Source organism: Corylus avellana, chromosome 3 (genome assembly GCF_965113065.1).
Source record: "Corylus avellana chromosome 3, dhCorAvel1.hap1.2, whole genome shotgun sequence".
Classification (NCBI taxonomy): domain Eukaryota; kingdom Viridiplantae; phylum Streptophyta; class Magnoliopsida; order Fagales; family Betulaceae; genus Corylus; species Corylus avellana.
The window spans coordinates 26,580,380-26,597,499 of record NC_142492.1 but is presented as its reverse complement, the minus strand read 5'-3'; the positions used below and the strand labels follow the sequence as shown (position 1 = coordinate 26,597,499).

General features: G+C 35.3%; 1 protein-coding gene across 5 annotated transcripts; it reads right to left on the bottom strand.

Annotated features, from left to right (window-relative positions):
* Positions 1-259: 259 nt before the first annotated feature.
* CMT2 (chromomethylase 2) lies at positions 260-16,900 on the bottom strand. 5 transcript variants are annotated; one of them, XM_059585446.2, is made up of 23 exons: positions 16,312-16,891; positions 14,116-14,150; positions 13,439-14,015; positions 13,316-13,350; positions 13,097-13,199; positions 10,954-11,058; positions 10,752-10,871; positions 10,480-10,573; positions 8,993-9,198; positions 8,822-8,887; positions 8,474-8,722; positions 7,704-7,762; positions 7,558-7,624; positions 7,125-7,454; positions 5,958-6,026; positions 5,785-5,871; positions 5,617-5,704; positions 3,372-3,490; positions 3,193-3,294; positions 2,495-2,538; positions 2,339-2,408; positions 2,156-2,259; positions 260-838 (listed from the first exon to the last, which is right to left on the bottom strand). In XM_059585446.2, exons 1-23 carry the CDS (start codon positions 16,702-16,704, stop codon positions 664-666), a joined length of 3,297 nt encoding a protein of 1,098 aa, XP_059441429.2. In that variant the 5' UTR covers positions 16,705-16,891; the 3' UTR covers positions 260-663. The 5 variants fall into 5 exon arrangements, 4 of the variants coding, with proteins under 4 accessions (XP_059441429.2, XP_059441430.2, XP_059441432.2 ...); XM_059585447.2 differs by having other exon boundaries at positions 13,181-13,199; XM_059585449.2 differs by lacking the exons at positions 14,116-14,150; positions 16,312-16,891 and having other exon boundaries at positions 261-838; positions 13,439-13,728; positions 13,893-13,937.
* Positions 16,901-17,120: the final 220 nt, after the last annotated feature.

The window sequence follows — 17,120 nt, the reverse complement described above, 5'->3', positions numbered from 1 at the left end:
GATTACAGGGGAGAGAATTTTTCTCTTATTGCAATAAAGCAATGCTGGATTGGCACAGGTAGTTCACTTCAATTAAGTTCATGAAGGGGAAAAATAGGTATCCTAAAATTTACCATATTTGTGGAGAGAAGTACTCCTAATTGCATGAGAATGAAATTGTTATGCTATGAGAAGTATCGACCAGGATGCTCAAACTGGACCAATTTTAGTATAGATGGGCCAATTTGAAGGCATAGCACCACATTCTAACAGGTCTATTTTTTCAGCAACCAATTCTCTGCCTTTCACTAGCTGTATTCAGATCTTCAATTTCAATTTAGGTTAAATTTGAAGTTGCTCAAGTAAAAATGTTTATGGAAACACTAAATCAATCATTTCATTGTGTTTGGCCAAAGATAATGGAACTGGCCTTCCCACAGCCAGTTTACGTCCATGAATATTATCAACAGAGCCAGGAGAAGTTTCTACATCAATTCCGCGCATTAAAAACTCAACCTAAGAGCATTTCTAGTGAGCTCAGTAAAACCTGTTTTTAGCCAAATTTACCAAGTGAGCTCAAAATACCCCCGCGGCAAGCTCGCCAAAGCTACAGCCATTTTGCTTCTTGTCAGAATAAAACTGCCACAACTTATACGATCAATGCATGCGGGTAAAGAATGAGTACTAGTTACTCTCGTGAGACAGGGATTTCACCAATTGAAGATAGTTTGAATGAGAGAACTTGGGGGGAAGAGTTGTGAGTGGTTCGTCCCCACTGAGCTTTCGAAATGACAATCCCAGGGCATAGCCCAAGGCTCGTGCAACAGGAACAGAAACTGCATTTCCAATCTGACAATACCTGAACGAAGTACAAAGAAACTCTAATGACACCAGGTTTACTACAAAATACTCACATAACTCATGCAGGAGATGATGAGAAATTGAAAATAACATGTTACAGCAACTTATGTTTCTCAAAGACCAAGAAAATTGTAAGATAATACTTTACAAGCAACCTGAATTTAAAATATAAACAAATAAAATTTCAGACTGTTTAAAATCAGCAATTTGATTATGCATAGTTCTTGGAGGTCATACGGGGCCCAACTTTCAACGTTTTGAATCCTCCAGTAAATTCTATCACTAGGCTGTCTTTGGGGGTTTGCACCTTTGACACCATAACTGTGGAAAATGGTCTAACCAAATCCCAGAAGTGGCTGATTGAGTGGTTGAGGGAAGGTGTAAAGGACGATGAGCCGCATATGGTGATCTTGCAGGACATGGAAGAGGGTTATCGTCAGGCAAATATGGTAGCACGCGATGGGGACCTGTCCTCCAATCCCCTGGATCAGGCGTGGGATGACGATGAGGAGGATGATTGGAAGTAAGCGTTGCTGAATGAGGTGAAAGAGAATTTTCTACGGGAGACAAAGGTCGTGCAGCCTAGGATCAAGGGAAAGAGAGAGCTGTTAAATTTAGAAGGCTCCATTAACTACGGTATTGCTAGCGGGCCTTCTCGGGGAAGGAAGGGCAAGACCATTGTGTTGTAGCGCCCTGTGTGGGTTTTAAGGGCTGTTGGGTGATTCTGTGGGGCTTTTTGTGGGTTAACTTGGCTTCTTCGGTTATTTGTTTCTGAGGGATTTTGAGTGGGTTTTTTCTTTTACTCGTTAGGTGTTTCTGCTTGTATACTTCTAGTGTACGTAGGCACGCCTTACGCTTTTAATAAAATTCGATTATTACTTATTAAAAAAAAGTAAAGTAAATTCTATCAAATAATGTCAAGTCAACACTGAGACCATTCCCATACAAAACTTGACACTATTCATCTATCTTCTTAATTTAGCTTAAAGTCATTGTTTGCATGTGCCAGAACTTATAAGATGTATCACAAATAGCCCCCTACAAATCCCTTTCTTGTTGAGTCCTTTCATCAAAAACTAGAGTAATAATAATTCAACCAAACATTATATTGTTGATGTTATTCATAGGCCTATTTTCTAATTGGAAAAACCACATCTTGACAACAGTGATAGTCCATGTGCAGTTTCACACATGACGTGAACAAAGCTAACTTTTGATGAATGCTTAGTGTTGACAAAAACAACATTCCTTTTCCTTTCCATTTTCTTTTTTTTTGGTGGGGGGTTCTGCCTGAAACATGCATAAGTCTACATACCTCTCTTTAATTGTACCGCAGAATCTATAATAATCAGGAAACCCTTGCAACCTTGCATATTCCCGTATGGAGAGGACTCGGTCCTGCTCTGGATGTAATGCTGCCTACACAAGTTTAATAGCTTACAACAATATCCAAAAATGTGTAATTTCACTACCAAAGTGAATCAGAGGAAGGATAGACCTGATTGTGACAACTTGGGAAAGTTACTACAGTGGGAACTGTTTCATCCCACCACAACCTTGCAAATGGCCTACATGTATATCAGATTATCAAAATAATAGAAACTAATATACAAGAATAACATATCTTTGAGGCTACCAAGAGGAAACATCTAACCTTCTAGACTTCCCTTGCTCAAAGGTAAAGGCATAATCTGGTACCTAAAAGTAAAATAAAACAGTATTTTCATCATTATTAGCTGTCTTGATGTTATGGAGAAAGAATATAAATGCTTTCATTTTACTTATTTTTCAGCCTGCTCCAGTTAGCGTAAAATGCTTTCATTTTACTTATTCTTCATAATTTTGTTATAGTGTTCTGTGACATACAAGCAGCTACTGTCAGTCCCTAGAGTTTTGCCTAGAACTCTTTGAGATATAGTCTTTACAATATTTCATTCTTCCTTCCTATCTTCATTGCAAAAGGCATATTTAACGACTATAGTTTAAAACTTGTGGCTTCATTTGGGGTGGGATTTCTCTAGCTCCTAAATACAGATCTTACCAAGTAAATTACAGGGGAAAAAAGGGCAATATCCTTTGAATTTTCCAAAATTCACCAATGCGAGTGAACTTTACTCTCCAAATTCAGAAGAATGTGAATACCTATCAAATCTAACTGTTATTTCTTTCCAATATGACTGTAGCTGGAAGACAATCTTTTTCAGAAAGTTGGATTTAACTATGCTGCTCAATCTTGGGCGCGCACGCACACACAGAGGAGACATAATATTACATTGGTATAATTTCATGGCATAGAAATTTCATTAAAATGAAGCTAATCCTCTTCCCAGCCATCAGAAAACAAACACTCACCATTGCTTTTCCAGATGGCAACAGCTTTTGTTCTTTAGGATCTCGCCGAACCACATTGTCAGCTCCTACGACTACACCAGGAAGGTCTCGGAAATTTGCTCCCTAGAAGTTCTAATAAGTTAGAAACAGTAGATAGGGTCAAAGGTCAGATATCAATGTAAAGTTTAAATGTATCAGACTTTTCTTTTTGGAATTTGGCAAACTCGTAAGTAATCATCTTCACTCAATGCGTAAGGCCGATGGTCGAAAAGTGAAGGTTTTGTTTCTAAAGAGCCACTTAGAGTGGAGCCAGTCATCTCTGTAGAATAAAAATTAAAGAAAAATAATAGCAACAATATTGGTCAACTTGGTTTCATTGTCAAAGTACATGAAATAAATGATTTTTTAGTAAGTAATATATGAAATACTTAGGATCTACACTGACAGGACAGAATATATAACTGATTGAAGAATATGAATTCATCCACAAGCAAATATCAAATGCAGGCACTGTTCACACAGAATGGTAAAAGAGATACAAACAACTCAAGTAATTGTAATTGGGAACATAATATGCTGATGCATAGTAGTCTTCTAAAAGGCAATTTACTAGTGTGGCTTCGATTAAATTATCTCCAAATATTCAGACGAATAGGAAAATTCAGAACATATCTAATTAAGTGGCAAATAGGCACAGTATATGTCAACACTTTTCCCAATCTCAAAATTACTTCGATTAGTGCCTACTATCTTAAGCTTCATCAAAATGGCCATAGAGATTGATAAAAGTACCACTTTTCTTAAAAAGCCTAAACTAATCCATAAAAAGTTGAATTCCATTATTTAACCATCATTTTAACACACCCCCCCCCCCCCCCCCCCCCCCCCCCCCCCCACATTGGTGGGCCTAAACCCTCCCTTAATGAGTAGGGACCGACAGTCAGAATTTTTAACCTTAAATGAGAAGTATGAGTGAAGAAAATGTTAGAACTCAGGATCTGATATTATAACAAATGACCATTTTTCCAAAAGCCTGATCTAATAGGGAATAGAATTGAGTTGATGATTTATACAATTAAATTAGATTCAACGAAAAAAGAAACTGGCTAATAAATAAATCCATTAGATAACAACAAAAAAGTAGCTGCCAACCTAATCTAGGAATCATCACTTGTAATCAATTGATGAAAAGAAACAGGATATGCCTCAGTTAAATATATGGGAATGGCTAGATTGCTGAAGACATGTTCAGATATGCTGTGAACTGGACTATGTTAGTATGAAATGAAAACTCAATATTCATAAGATAGTCCATGATTTAATGGATTAAGGAACTTGGTGTTTCAATCTAGAACCAAATCTATGACATCGAAAATGTTCATAATCTTATAGTACCTAGTTGTCCTCATTCAATTATAACTTAACCATTTGAAGCAGAAGAACAGAAAAAAGAAAACAAGATCATCTAAATCTAGCTAAAAAGAAGGATTACAACATTTACATATGAGACAATAGCTTTTAGTTTTTCTTTTAATGATGTTGATTGGAAAGATTTTAACCAAAAAATATATACCAAACGCAACCCCTAAACACCCCTGTTAGACTATAATTACGATACAATTTTCCTTTTCATATCAGCTTATTGGGATAAGTGATAATGAATAGTAGCACCAAAACAGGAGGCCCTGCATTCAAATCCTCTCTCAATTTGTTTTCTTCTATTTAACTTCAATTCTAGGTTAAGCTTGATGCTTTAACATGATATCAAAGCCCGGTTTATCTGTTAATGGACTCCACATGGGCCCATTTGTATATATCTCTGGTTCTGTTGCGCTGGTTGAGCCCATTTGTTACTGTTCAGTTTCTTCTATTTTTATTGGGCCGTCAAGTAAGAGTAGATGTTAAAGAAAGTCCCACATACCGTTGAGTAAGAGTTTATCCATGGGTATATGGACTAGTTAGATTGAACCTATCCACCTACTAGGTTAAGGATTGGATGTTTAAGATCAGATACTACTCACTGAAAGAAGTCTTGAGTCTACAAGTGAGAATTATTAAACTTCCCACTTTTTATTTGCTTAGGCTTTGAAATATATGGTAATGTATCAAACTCCTTCACTGCCTAAATCAAAGCCAACAAGCACATCCAAGACAATGACTTAGTTGTTGTAATTTCTAACCTTTAGTCTATAATTACCAATATCCAAAAATGCTGATAAGAAGCGTAAATGTGTGATCATACATTTGCTATCCAACTAGAAATATAGCACAAAAAGAAAAAGGAAGGGAAAAGATACATTCGGTATCGAACTAAAAGAGCAACAAATTAACGCTTGCAACTAGATCACTGTAAGTAGCCAACCCAAATGGCTCTGCAGCAGAACGGTCAATTAATACGCAAGTATATAGAGCTTCAAATTTACATTTGGAGGATGATAAGATTACCATATCGAGTTGACCTTATATATCTTTGAAATTCAGTTTCTGGAGGCTTTTGGTATGACATTTCTTCACGAGTTTCAAAGTTTGTAACCTATATCAGTAAATTAGTTCAATATTCTTTTGAATGGGATAAAAGCAGAAAAACAAGCCAATTGAATATTATGGGGTTACAGCTGGAAGATCAGAGATGGCATCTTGAAGAACAACCGCCTTTTCTAGTTTGTGAGGTTGTCCTTCATCATAAGCAACAGTATTACGCTGCACATGAAGGTACAAAATAAATCATAGAAAAGAGAATACAGGAGTGAAAGTTTAAATATCTGAAGAACATACTGATTTAGTACCTCAAACTCAAGTGGAGGCCAATATTTAACAATAACATCATGTGTTGGAAGTGGAAATTGGGGAAGTTTCTGCAAGCATCAAAAACAGAAAAGGAGGAGAAGAAGAATCAACCACTCATTTGTTCACCTCATGGAACTGAATTTATTTACTTTCTTACAATGAAGTTTTGGATGATTTTATTTCTTATTTTGCACAGAACTAAGAATGGCTTAATTTTATTAGAAAATATAACATCACTCTTTTTTTTTTTTGACTAAATTTAATTTTATTAGAAGGTACAAAGGGGCACAACCCAAATATATAGAGAGTACACAAGAGAGACACGCAATTAGGAAGAAGAAGAAGAATAGAAATCTAGAAATTCTAGAAAATCAAAGAGGTGAGAACTGTTGAGAGCCTATAAAGGGTTTTGAACAACAGAGCTTTTAACTCTGCCACGATTCTCGGTCAATCTTCAAATTTATGGTATTGCATCCTCTCCAAATGCACCACATCAAACAAAGAGGAACCATGCTCCAAACATCTATGCACCGATGACTACCAAATTGGCATTTCCAACTAGCCAACAACTCCACCACCTGTTCTGGCATGACCACTCTACCCCAAAAATACTGAACACAAATGCCCACAAAACTCATGATCGATGGATTCCACGCTCTTCTTGCACAAGCAATGCTAGCCCATCACAATGTCATTGATATGCCTCTTCCTCAAGCTAGGAGAACCTTGGAAGATAAGACGACCATCACTCTTTTTTTTTTTTGGTTGCTAGAATGTAGTAGTATCATTTACAATATATAAGAACTGATGTATCTAATCATTCCTTTTAAAATGTTCAAACAACAATTACAGTCAAATAAATCCCCTCTCTTAGTATGGGCCAACCTAACACAAGTTTTAGTATCGCAAAGATAAAGTCAGGGAAAATTGTGTGAACAGCTGATAGTCTAAGGAAGCGTCACCGTTACAAATATAATAGTGCTAATACTAGTAATAACAATTATTATTACAAGTACTATTATTATTATTATTAGTGTAATGTATACTGGTAACTATAATTACATTAACAACAATGATAATTATAACAACAATAATATTAATGTAAAATATCTTTCTTAAAGAGTCATTATCACAAATGGAAAAAATAAAATAAAGTGAGAATTCACCTCACTAGGATGGGCACCCCACAAGAAAACACGCAAGCGAAATTGTGGAAGACCATAACAGCCAGCAGCAATTGTTCCAAGCCTTGCTTGGTAATTCATATGTACCAAACGACTTAAAGCATATCTTCCAAGAGAAGCCTTGTCAAATCTCAAAATGTCAACGACATTTTCCATCAACACATACTTGGGCTTCAAATATTTTACAATATCCATGAAGACTACAATTTGATGATTTCTATCATCAGCCAATGGGGAATCGTGGTTTCTAAAGCGATTATAGCCACTTATTCCTTGGCAAGGAGGACCCCCACAAATAACATCAACATCACCCTGGAATATATATATTTATACTTTAAGATTCAATACAATGGAAATCGAAAAAGCAATTGTTATGGTACTTTTCCAGCTCATACAATTAGTAGAAACTACTTACCGGAAGTGGCAAGATTTTCAATTTCAATCCATGTTTTACAAACTTCTGTATCATTTCTTGGCAATTCCTGAGAAAATACATTTGGATAAAGACTGAGCACAAAGTCAAGCAAAAAGAGAAAAACCTTTAATGACAGCTAGCAATACCTTAACCCTTCAATTGGTTCCCACGTATCTTTGATTGTACTGTAACCCTTCCAATGCACCTAACAAAACAGCTAAGACTAGAAAATCATCTTTCACCAAACTACAATATCAAACAGGTGTTATATGAATAAAATTCAGGACACCATTCAAAGAAAAAAAGAGGGTGGGTCTCCATGGGGCAGGGTGAAGAACTTGACAAGGAATAAGCAAACACGATCGGTGACTTCCTACCTGGCTAGCATATATGACAATGAAAGCTTCTCACATATACCAATTTCTCATATTAACCAAAAAGAAGAAGAAGAAGAGAGCCCTCATTTTTAGAAACCATTAATCCTAAAAGCTTAAGTTATCAAGAAGTGGGCCAACAATGTATATCAAGAACACACCAATAGACTAACACTCATATATACTTAAGGACACTCGTAAAAATCATAGGATTGGTTCAATTTTTGATAGATAGAAATAAGTAAATGACAGCTTTTTAAACGCATTACAGAAACAATTAGACTCGGCTTAAATAGACATATGCAAAGTATAAGATTCAAGAGGACCTAAGATGCTGAATAACTGCATAGGTCAAATGTAGTATTCCGCTACATATAATTTCTGCAAACTGTTAGATAGGATACCATACCCACTGGATGAGCCTACATGCACCAGTGGTATAAATGAAGATCTTTTTAAATTATAAAGAAAAAGCAAAAGACATGATTCTTAAATACTGTCAACATATGGCATTTGCCTAAAAAGAGATAATATACTTTTACCTTAAAATTCAGTCCATGCTTGCCTGTCTTATTGGGATCACCATAACATATATCAACAAGTCTAGAAACTTCATATTCACCAGTGGGAACCTCATCATCATTTAGAGAATTTCCATTGCACCTGGCTGCTCTTAAACTTTTTGCTCTTGATTGACGCGTTCTTCCTAGATCATTGACCTTATAACGTTTGCATAGTTTTTCCCATTCCTTCAACAGTTTTAGAAAATCCTCAGCCGTTTCATTCCTGACCTAAAAACTGAAGCATATTACTACTTCGCCATACCTCCAAGAGATCTTATCATACTATGAGTGGACATAATTTAATGATAGATAAGGTTGTATACTCACATGTGTCTCTCGATGATTTAATCTCAAGCTTTCACATGCAGACCTATCACTATCAAGAGCCCAACTCTAAAGTAGAGGAAAGTAAGATAAATGAAGTTATAGAACATAATATATGGCAGCTAGTTGGCATGATATACATGGAAATGAAGAAGAAAAATCTATAAAAAGTACCGTTGCAAGATTAACACCAGAAAGTTTGGCACCAAGGCACAATCCAGTTGACATTCCACCGCAACCAGAAAAAAGATCTAATAGTGCTAATTTGTCTTTAAGTGTTTCACCATTGGATATCTTCTCCAAAAAAGTAGGAGTGGCCATTGGACAGACAGACTCAACACTGTCAGGTGATGATACATCATGACTCTTAACAGAATTATCTGAAACAAAATAGAAAACTGGACAAAGTTAAAATAATCTTAGTCTCCAGCGTAAAGGTCAGTTTCCTTTACATTTTCCGATCTTGCAAGTCAAGAAAAAAGCACAAATATACGAAGTAACATGACTGTTTTAGGGAATGCAAAAGAGACTAAAGAGCTCAAAATCAATTAGAGGCACATATCTCTGATCAATCTCTTGAAGTAAAAGAAGTATTATCAGATACTTAAGAAAGATAGCATAGTGTTAGTCAGATACTTTCGATCTCCAGGAACAACAAAAATAATATGACAAGGGAGAGAGTTTATGGAAACAAAAAAGGGAACAATCATGAGTTTTATATATTGCCATGTAATGAACAATTATTTTGTTATCCTAGAGATGTTCCAACAAAATTCTTATTAGTGCACTTCTATATTACAAAGAAATAGAATGAATAAGTTGCATAAAAAAATTTAGGCCTAATGTGGATTAAGTGCAGTGATTAGTGGAATAGTGTGGGAGTTTTAAAACCTGACTGGATAAGGGGCTTGAGGAAAAAGGAGTTGAAAAAGTGATGCGATAGGAAGAATCCTTTGATTGTGAGAATTGCACCATCTATTGTTAGAATTACATCATATTTGAAGGGGTAGGAATAACCCTTTAGAGAGATAGGATTAGTCTCACACCCTCAATAAGAGATCATACTGATTATGAGCTTCCGTAAAACACCCAGCAGTAATTTTTCTTTGACCAAGGAATCAGCAGCAATTTTGACCACAGGAAGAGCATTTTTCCATCTATTGCCCGGGAAAGTCAAGTGTCATTACTTCCAGATCCAAAGATGGTATCCATGATATTAAAGAAGCTTCCATATAATAATCTCACTCATCAACCAACCTATGGGAAGCAACTTGCTCTAATGCCATCAAAGTTGGGGAAAAAAAGGGAAAACCAACAGCTGATATTGTTGCATACCCATGCTACAAATGAAATTGCTATCAACCACTTCACTTTGAGTCAAATGGTGTTAAGTCTTTTTCCCCAAATAGAAGAACAGTGAGTAACTACAACAAGGTCACTTTCCCTTAACCAATGTCTGCTCCCTTGAATAACTAGAGCAGACCTGATACCTGAGCATGTGTATTATAAACTTCTTCAGCCAATGTTATTTGATGCCATTGATATTGTGCTCTTAAACAATATGTTTCAGAAAGTTTCTTTCACTGCCATCGATCTATATAAATAAATTTTAGAAAAGAAAAAGTTAAACTAAAAACCATTATTACTCAGGAAGTGCTTACCAGTCACCAAGGAGCGAAATGTTGAATAGTCGACACAGTACTCCATATCACAAAAGAAGTCAGATGGTGGAATAGAGTTCAATCTTAGACCTACCTGTAACAAAATCACAAAATACTAAGAACTCTGCAATACAAGAGACAACACCTCACTTTTTTCTTAAAACTAGAAGTTGGTAAAAATATATCTACAAAGTTCAAAGATAGTTAACCAGCCAAATAAATGAAAAAAGAATATTTAATTGAAAAGGCTAGAGAGCAAGTTTGAAGCTTACCCTAGGTGTTATTTGTGTAACATTGACTTTTGCAATTATACAATCTATCAAATTATCATTCATTATTGTAGAATAGAATAAGCGCCTCTTGTCATGAAAAGCGCCTTCGTCTTTTATAACCTGACAAACAAATGCAAGGAGAAGATATTGAATACAAAGCTATGAGTTAATCAGGTCACATTCAACACAACTTTATACTCACTGTGTCTTCAACTCTGTAAAACCACTGGATTCTGAAATAGTTTTCTCCATCGGTTGTTCTGAAAAATTCCAAGATCCTGCCCACATGTTTTTGTCCTCCATCACCCTTAACAATTGCTTTGCATATAAATCATCATATCCAGAAGTAAACTTCTTAAAATGATACAATACTAGCACAAAATTTCCAATCTTATTAAAGAGGCCTTATCATGGAAATATCCAAGAAGAAATGTAACTAAAAGTACTCTTAAAAGTTTATTCCTCACACGTGCTGCGAAATATAACAAACTGCAATCTACATTAGAACAGATAAAATTTGCAAAGCTTTAATAAAATAAATTTAAAGATTTAATAAGTCATGGTGGACCAGAAAATTCTGTAGTGGGAGCTTTAGAAAAAGTTTGACTGACCCACTAAGCTGGATGAAACTATTACAGCATTAAAATCAATTAAATTCTGGACCTTCCATTTGGTAAGCAAAAAATTGAAGGAAGAAAAAATTTGAAGAGGACGGATGGAAATGAAGCCAGGCACCCCATAAGCCCTAAAGAAAAACTTATGATACCCAAAACTCCCCAACCAAGCCTATGATAACCACGTAGCCAGACAGCATTGCTTGCTAGTGCACTTAAATGATAAAAGAATACCAGCTCAGAAGCGAAGCTATGCGTTGGATCTGAACCCAATGATAAACTCATTAGAGACTAGATTAAATGCAGCAAAAGCTTGAAACTGCAAACTGAAGAGAATACTTTATAAGTAACGGTAACCCATTCATGACATTCTAAACAAGGATAAAAACTAAAACAATTTAAGAAAATCAACAGTGGCCAAGCAAGGGATCCACTATGTTCATTGACACAAGCATATAAAATGGTGACTCGAGAAAAGCGTCCTATGCTATGCAGCTGACCGGTCATAGAAATCCATCTAAGATAACATTATCCAAACAAGGAACCTAATTTTTACAGAATACAAGGGAATCTTACTCTTTGGCTAAGCAAGAGCCAAAAACAAAAAGCTGCAAGAAAGAGAAACTTTATTTTTACAAATAGTTACCTTCAAAATGTGGTAATTACAAGCCTGACCTAGTCCTATTTAAAGCAAGGAAACAAGAAAGCAACTCCAAAAGATAAAATATTTCTTAATGTCCTAAATGTGTCCACATCAAGGGGAACATGTCAAAAAATCCATGCTGTAAGGCATGTCCAGAGCCACTTACGCATCTCTATTTATTTTATTTATTATTATTATTTTTTTATTGAAATAGAAGGCAGAGAAGGAAGCTGCCTTTAAAGAGGCCCTCTCTGCTCACCAAACTGTGGAAGATCTGGATGTCTGCCCTTGCACACATGAAAATGGGTGAAGGACGCACCTAGCTCCCTACTAAAATTATTCTTCCAAAGTCTAAGATCTCAAAGAATAGAGTGAAAAATGCTTTTGAAACCTTTAATACTCCATATCTTGCATGTACAACAACTTTTCACGAGAAAAGGACTTGTTTGGAAGTTCCACAGATTAATTAAAAACTGGGCTTTATTAAAATGGTAGACCGAAGGTACAAGAATCAAACTCAAGACTAATTTGCCAGATTCATTCACAACCCTGGCAACTATTTCATACCGGTCAAAAAAATTGTTCTCTTCAAACTCAGCTATGAGTGAAAATAAACCAAAATATACATAGAGAAGATATCCATCCCAAAATCCAAGAATTCAGATAAAGACAAACCTTTAAGCCATTGTCACAAAAAACTAAATGCAGCTAAGGAGGCGATAAAGCTCCCCATTACTACACATATGAACTGAATCACCTAAAGGAATAACTCACAGTTTATAACCACTCCAGTACTCAAGTTGTTTCAGAAAGCCTAGCATACATTTAGCTGAGCAAACTCAGAACTGTTAAGGTCTTAAAAACAACTCTTCCACAAAAAATATCACTCAAATGACTGAAATCTGATCAGTTTTGGTCAGACTTCTGATTTAGCAACTGAACAACTTTTAGAAACAGACTGATAGAACTCATTTTGATCTCCATGTCCATAGAATTGCATTATTTTAAAGACTCCAAGCTAAAAAGGAATTGCATTATTCCAAACATCCATGTTTAATGGATTCTCCCGTGCTTTAAAGTGCTTTTACCTTTATATATGCACAATCTCCCAAACTAAATATGCAATTGTTTATTTTAGCTCGAGCATAATGGCATTGCACATTCCAGACTACCTCATCTTTGTCATCCTCACTGCAAACGTGTATAAAAAAATTAGCAAGCAAAAACGAAACAAAGAATATACTACACACATCTAAACTAAGAAAGAGGAGAACAAAACCACCAAGCTTGGATTATTTACTACTCACATTTTTGTCAAGCATTGACCTTTAGATCTTTGACTCTGCAATTGCCAGCAGTGGCACACAACTATAAGTTGAAGGTCAAGTAAAATTAATGAATTTCAGATCAAAGCATAATTGGGTAATGACCTTCATTTCATAACGCCAACGCCACCTTTCTTGAGCTTCATCATCAAGAATCGGATCTCCAATAAAGGAAGACATATTTTTGTGCTTCTTCTGTTTATACTCTAAAGAAGCCGGGGTCTTAAATTTCTTTGGAGGCTGTTTCTCGTCTGACTCAGACAATTCAATAAGAGAATATTCTCTTTTGCCATTTTCAGCCCCATACAGAGATGTTTTTGGAAATTCTCTCAAGCAGTTTTCATCTGGATCCGATTTTCCTGAAGAGGTTATAATCATCTTGGAAGGATGCTCATCTGATTTAGACAATCCAACAAAAGAAGAGTCTAATTTGATGTTATCAGCCTGAGTAAGAGATGAGGATAGTCTTGGAGATGTTAAATGATTTTTATTAAATACATCCCCAAGAAATTTGTTCATATATTTATGACTGCCATTGTCTTTAGTTGCTGAAATTAACCTTGGTGATCTTCTCAAGTGCCTCTCACCAAAGAATTTATTGTCACAATATTCTAAGGGCATATATAACTTGTCACCATCTTCATGCCATAAGATAGATAATGGCTCAGCTTCTTCGTCCGTACTGTAAAAATGCAAACTTAAAATTAGCAAAGAAACTGAAACAGAAATGCATGTACACAATACAAACCATGAAAGAACAGGGTTTGCAGATTTTCACTCACTTCAATGTCAAGCTTTGACACTTGGATCTTTTGCTCTGTGAAATCCATGAACCCATACTTAGAAACTAAAAGATAAAATTATCTCCCTACTGTTAAAAATAAATTAAAATGTAATGTAACATATTAGCAAATTATAGAAGCACTAAACAGTGAGCTATCAAAAGTTATGGACAGCAGCCAACTTCTTCGGCATTCTACTTCATGTTTCTAAATCATATGCTTGCACTTTTGAGGGCTTCCAAAAGAAGAAATGAAGATATAGTGAGCTCCTTTATGAAGCTTCCTCATGCCTAGAAGAAGGGAAGAACACAAATGCTCTTGTTGGTTTTATCATTGAACCATTTGTGAAATTATAGCCAATGAGAACAAGCATTTGCTGGTTCTTAAATAACCAACTCATGTTAGCTAGTGTTAATTATATCATTATCATAAGTTCAAAAGTGTTCTGTCTCTTCATTTGGGTTACTTCCAGCAAAGTCCAAAAAGAAAATCTTGTAAACTGATGATAATATAGTTGACGAATTTTAAAATAAAGGACCCAATTAATAATTTTTTTAAAAAAAATGTATAGATTTGTGGACATCTTGTATCCTAATTATTCAAAGTATGGAATAACTTATAGTAGGTCACTTATATTCCAGTTCTCGCTGGAGGACTCTCCATTTTCAATGGCTGCCTGCTTTTATTTTTTTGTTTACATTTGTTCTTCTATACACTATACCGATAACTTGCCAATTGATTTAGAAAAAGACAAAAAAAAAAAAAAATAGTGACTTTTACCATTATCTTTGAAACTATTGAAGCAAAGACAAAAAAGCGTAAAAGTCGGAGAAGTTGCCCAAAAAAGACAAAGCCAAAGAACCACCCAAATACGCAAAAACAGGACTAAAAAAATATTATTAGGAAATAAAGAACAACCGGGCCCACGTGATTAGCCTAAATCGTAAAATATTACTATCCCCACATGTTCTTGTACTACTCAATATTGCCTAGCCGCTACCTGATGCCCCAAGGTAATAAAAGACACTTAAACAAAAATAAATAAAAGAAGGTAATAAAAGACAAAGTACGCTATATTATATAACTCCCTAAAATTATTTATCTCTAAACTATTAATTACGATAATTTATTCTTCAAACTATCAAAAAAACAATGACAATATACTCCTCAATACTAACAAAATGGCAAAATTATTCTTATAAAATTTTTAATAAGACAAAAGTACCCTTAAAATTTTGAAAAAAAATTATTTTTTAGTATTTTTGTTTTTATTTTAGTAAAAATAATTTTGTCATTTTCTTTTTAAATTAGGGGTACATTATCATTATTTTAATAGTTTAAAGAGGTAAATTGTCGCGCAATTGATAATTTAGATAGTTAATTGTCATTATCGTGATAGTTTGAGGAAGTTAAGTGAACTTTACCCATATTATTGATACACTACAACAGCCGTGAACCCACTGCTAAAAGCACAGCATTGCATCCCAGATAGTTGGACTTGGGACCATTTTTCACTTGGGTCCTCCACATCATATGCCATCATAAAATTTTCAGTCAACTTTTCTCAAAATACTTTCATTTGTTTTAGGATCCTAAAAAAAATTATAAAGATTTAAAGCGTTGATCCGAATTTAACGAGATTTGCAATCCATACCTCAATCTTTTTTTTAAAAAAAAATTAAATATTTTTTCTTAAAAAAAGTGGGTATTTTAAAAAATTTATTGAGATTTTTTTAAAAAAAAGTTCCATAGAAGTTTAGAGCTTTTAGAAGGACATTACAAAAAAGTGTGACAATTAAGGGTAATTGAAGTCTTTTATATATATATATATAAATAATTCAAAACTTAAAAATATTTTATAAAACACAAAACATATAAACCCATCATCGAAAGCATATTTCAAACACGTTACTTATCAAAAGTATATATATATATATATATTTTTAAACCATTGTGACTTCATTCATTAAAAAGTAAACTTTATAACAAAAAGAGTAAACTTTATAGAAAGAAGGAAGAGAGCCCATCAAATGCAATGCAATGCAAGGCAACAAAATGATGTCACCTTCATCATAATTATTCGTCAAAAAAAAAAAAAAAGAAAAATTTATTTTCAGTTTCAGTTTCACGGCCTTCAGCCCAGACGCACGCAGAGAGAGAAAGAGAGAAAGAGAGAAAGAGAAGATGGTGACGTACCTCCACTACGGTAACCTCTGTTGTACCAATTTTAGACAAACCGAATCTTGGAGTGTTTCCGAGAAGCACTCTCGTCTCCGGCTTTCCCAAACTACCCTTACCCTTCACAGAACCCGATTTCCTCGACGATTCGGGCAATGTACCCGGATCCGGACCGGGGCTGCCATTCAGCCTCGGCGACCTTCTGATGCCCTGCGCATGCAGCCGTGCCAGAGCAGCATTTACGGTCGCCGGAGCGGAAGACAGCCTCGGCGACCTTCTCAGAGGCTTAGATTGATTTGAAGCTACGGAGGCGCTTTTCTTGGCGGTATTTTGGGCCGCATTGACATCCGAAGCCGGAGGAATTGGAGGAGCGAATCTCGGAGACCTGCGCACCGGTTTGTTGTCGCTCATCGGCGGCGAGTGAGGCAAAGATTTGGACTTCGGATTTGGTCGGTGATCTTCCAGTGGTGATCAGAGCGAGGTTTTTTGGGTGAGAAGAATGAAATGCAAAGAGGAGTGAGTGGAGAGTCGTCGTTGATATCTATGGCATCACGGACAAACGTGGGCATCTGAACTCTGACAACGCAGTAGGCTTATCGCTTTCCTTTCTTTTTCATTAAAAAAACCAAAAAGTTAATGACAATAATTTGTCTATTTTTATTTTTTTTATCTCGAGAGTAGAAAAGTCGTTTTCAAATGCTAAACACCATGTCACCATCCACTACATCGGCCATTTAAAAAAAGTACAATTAACTTTTGAATTTTTTTTTAGGGATTGATTTAATTATTGATGGCACCGCTAAATTAGCAAGATGAAATAATTATTA

Coding starts and splice junctions, on each gene's coding strand:
- CMT2 (XM_059585446.2), bottom strand. CDS start 16,704: ATGAGCGACAACAAACCGGTGCGCAGGTCTCCGAGATTCGCTCCTCCA. Junction 9,199..10,479: donor ATTTCGCTCCTTGGTGACTG/GTAAGCACTTCC, acceptor ATTTTGTTTCAG/ATAATTCTGTTAAGAGTCAT. Junction 8,723..8,821: donor TAAATCATCGAGAGACACAT/GTGAGTATACAA, acceptor TTCAGTTTTTAG/GTCAGGAATGAAACGGCTGA.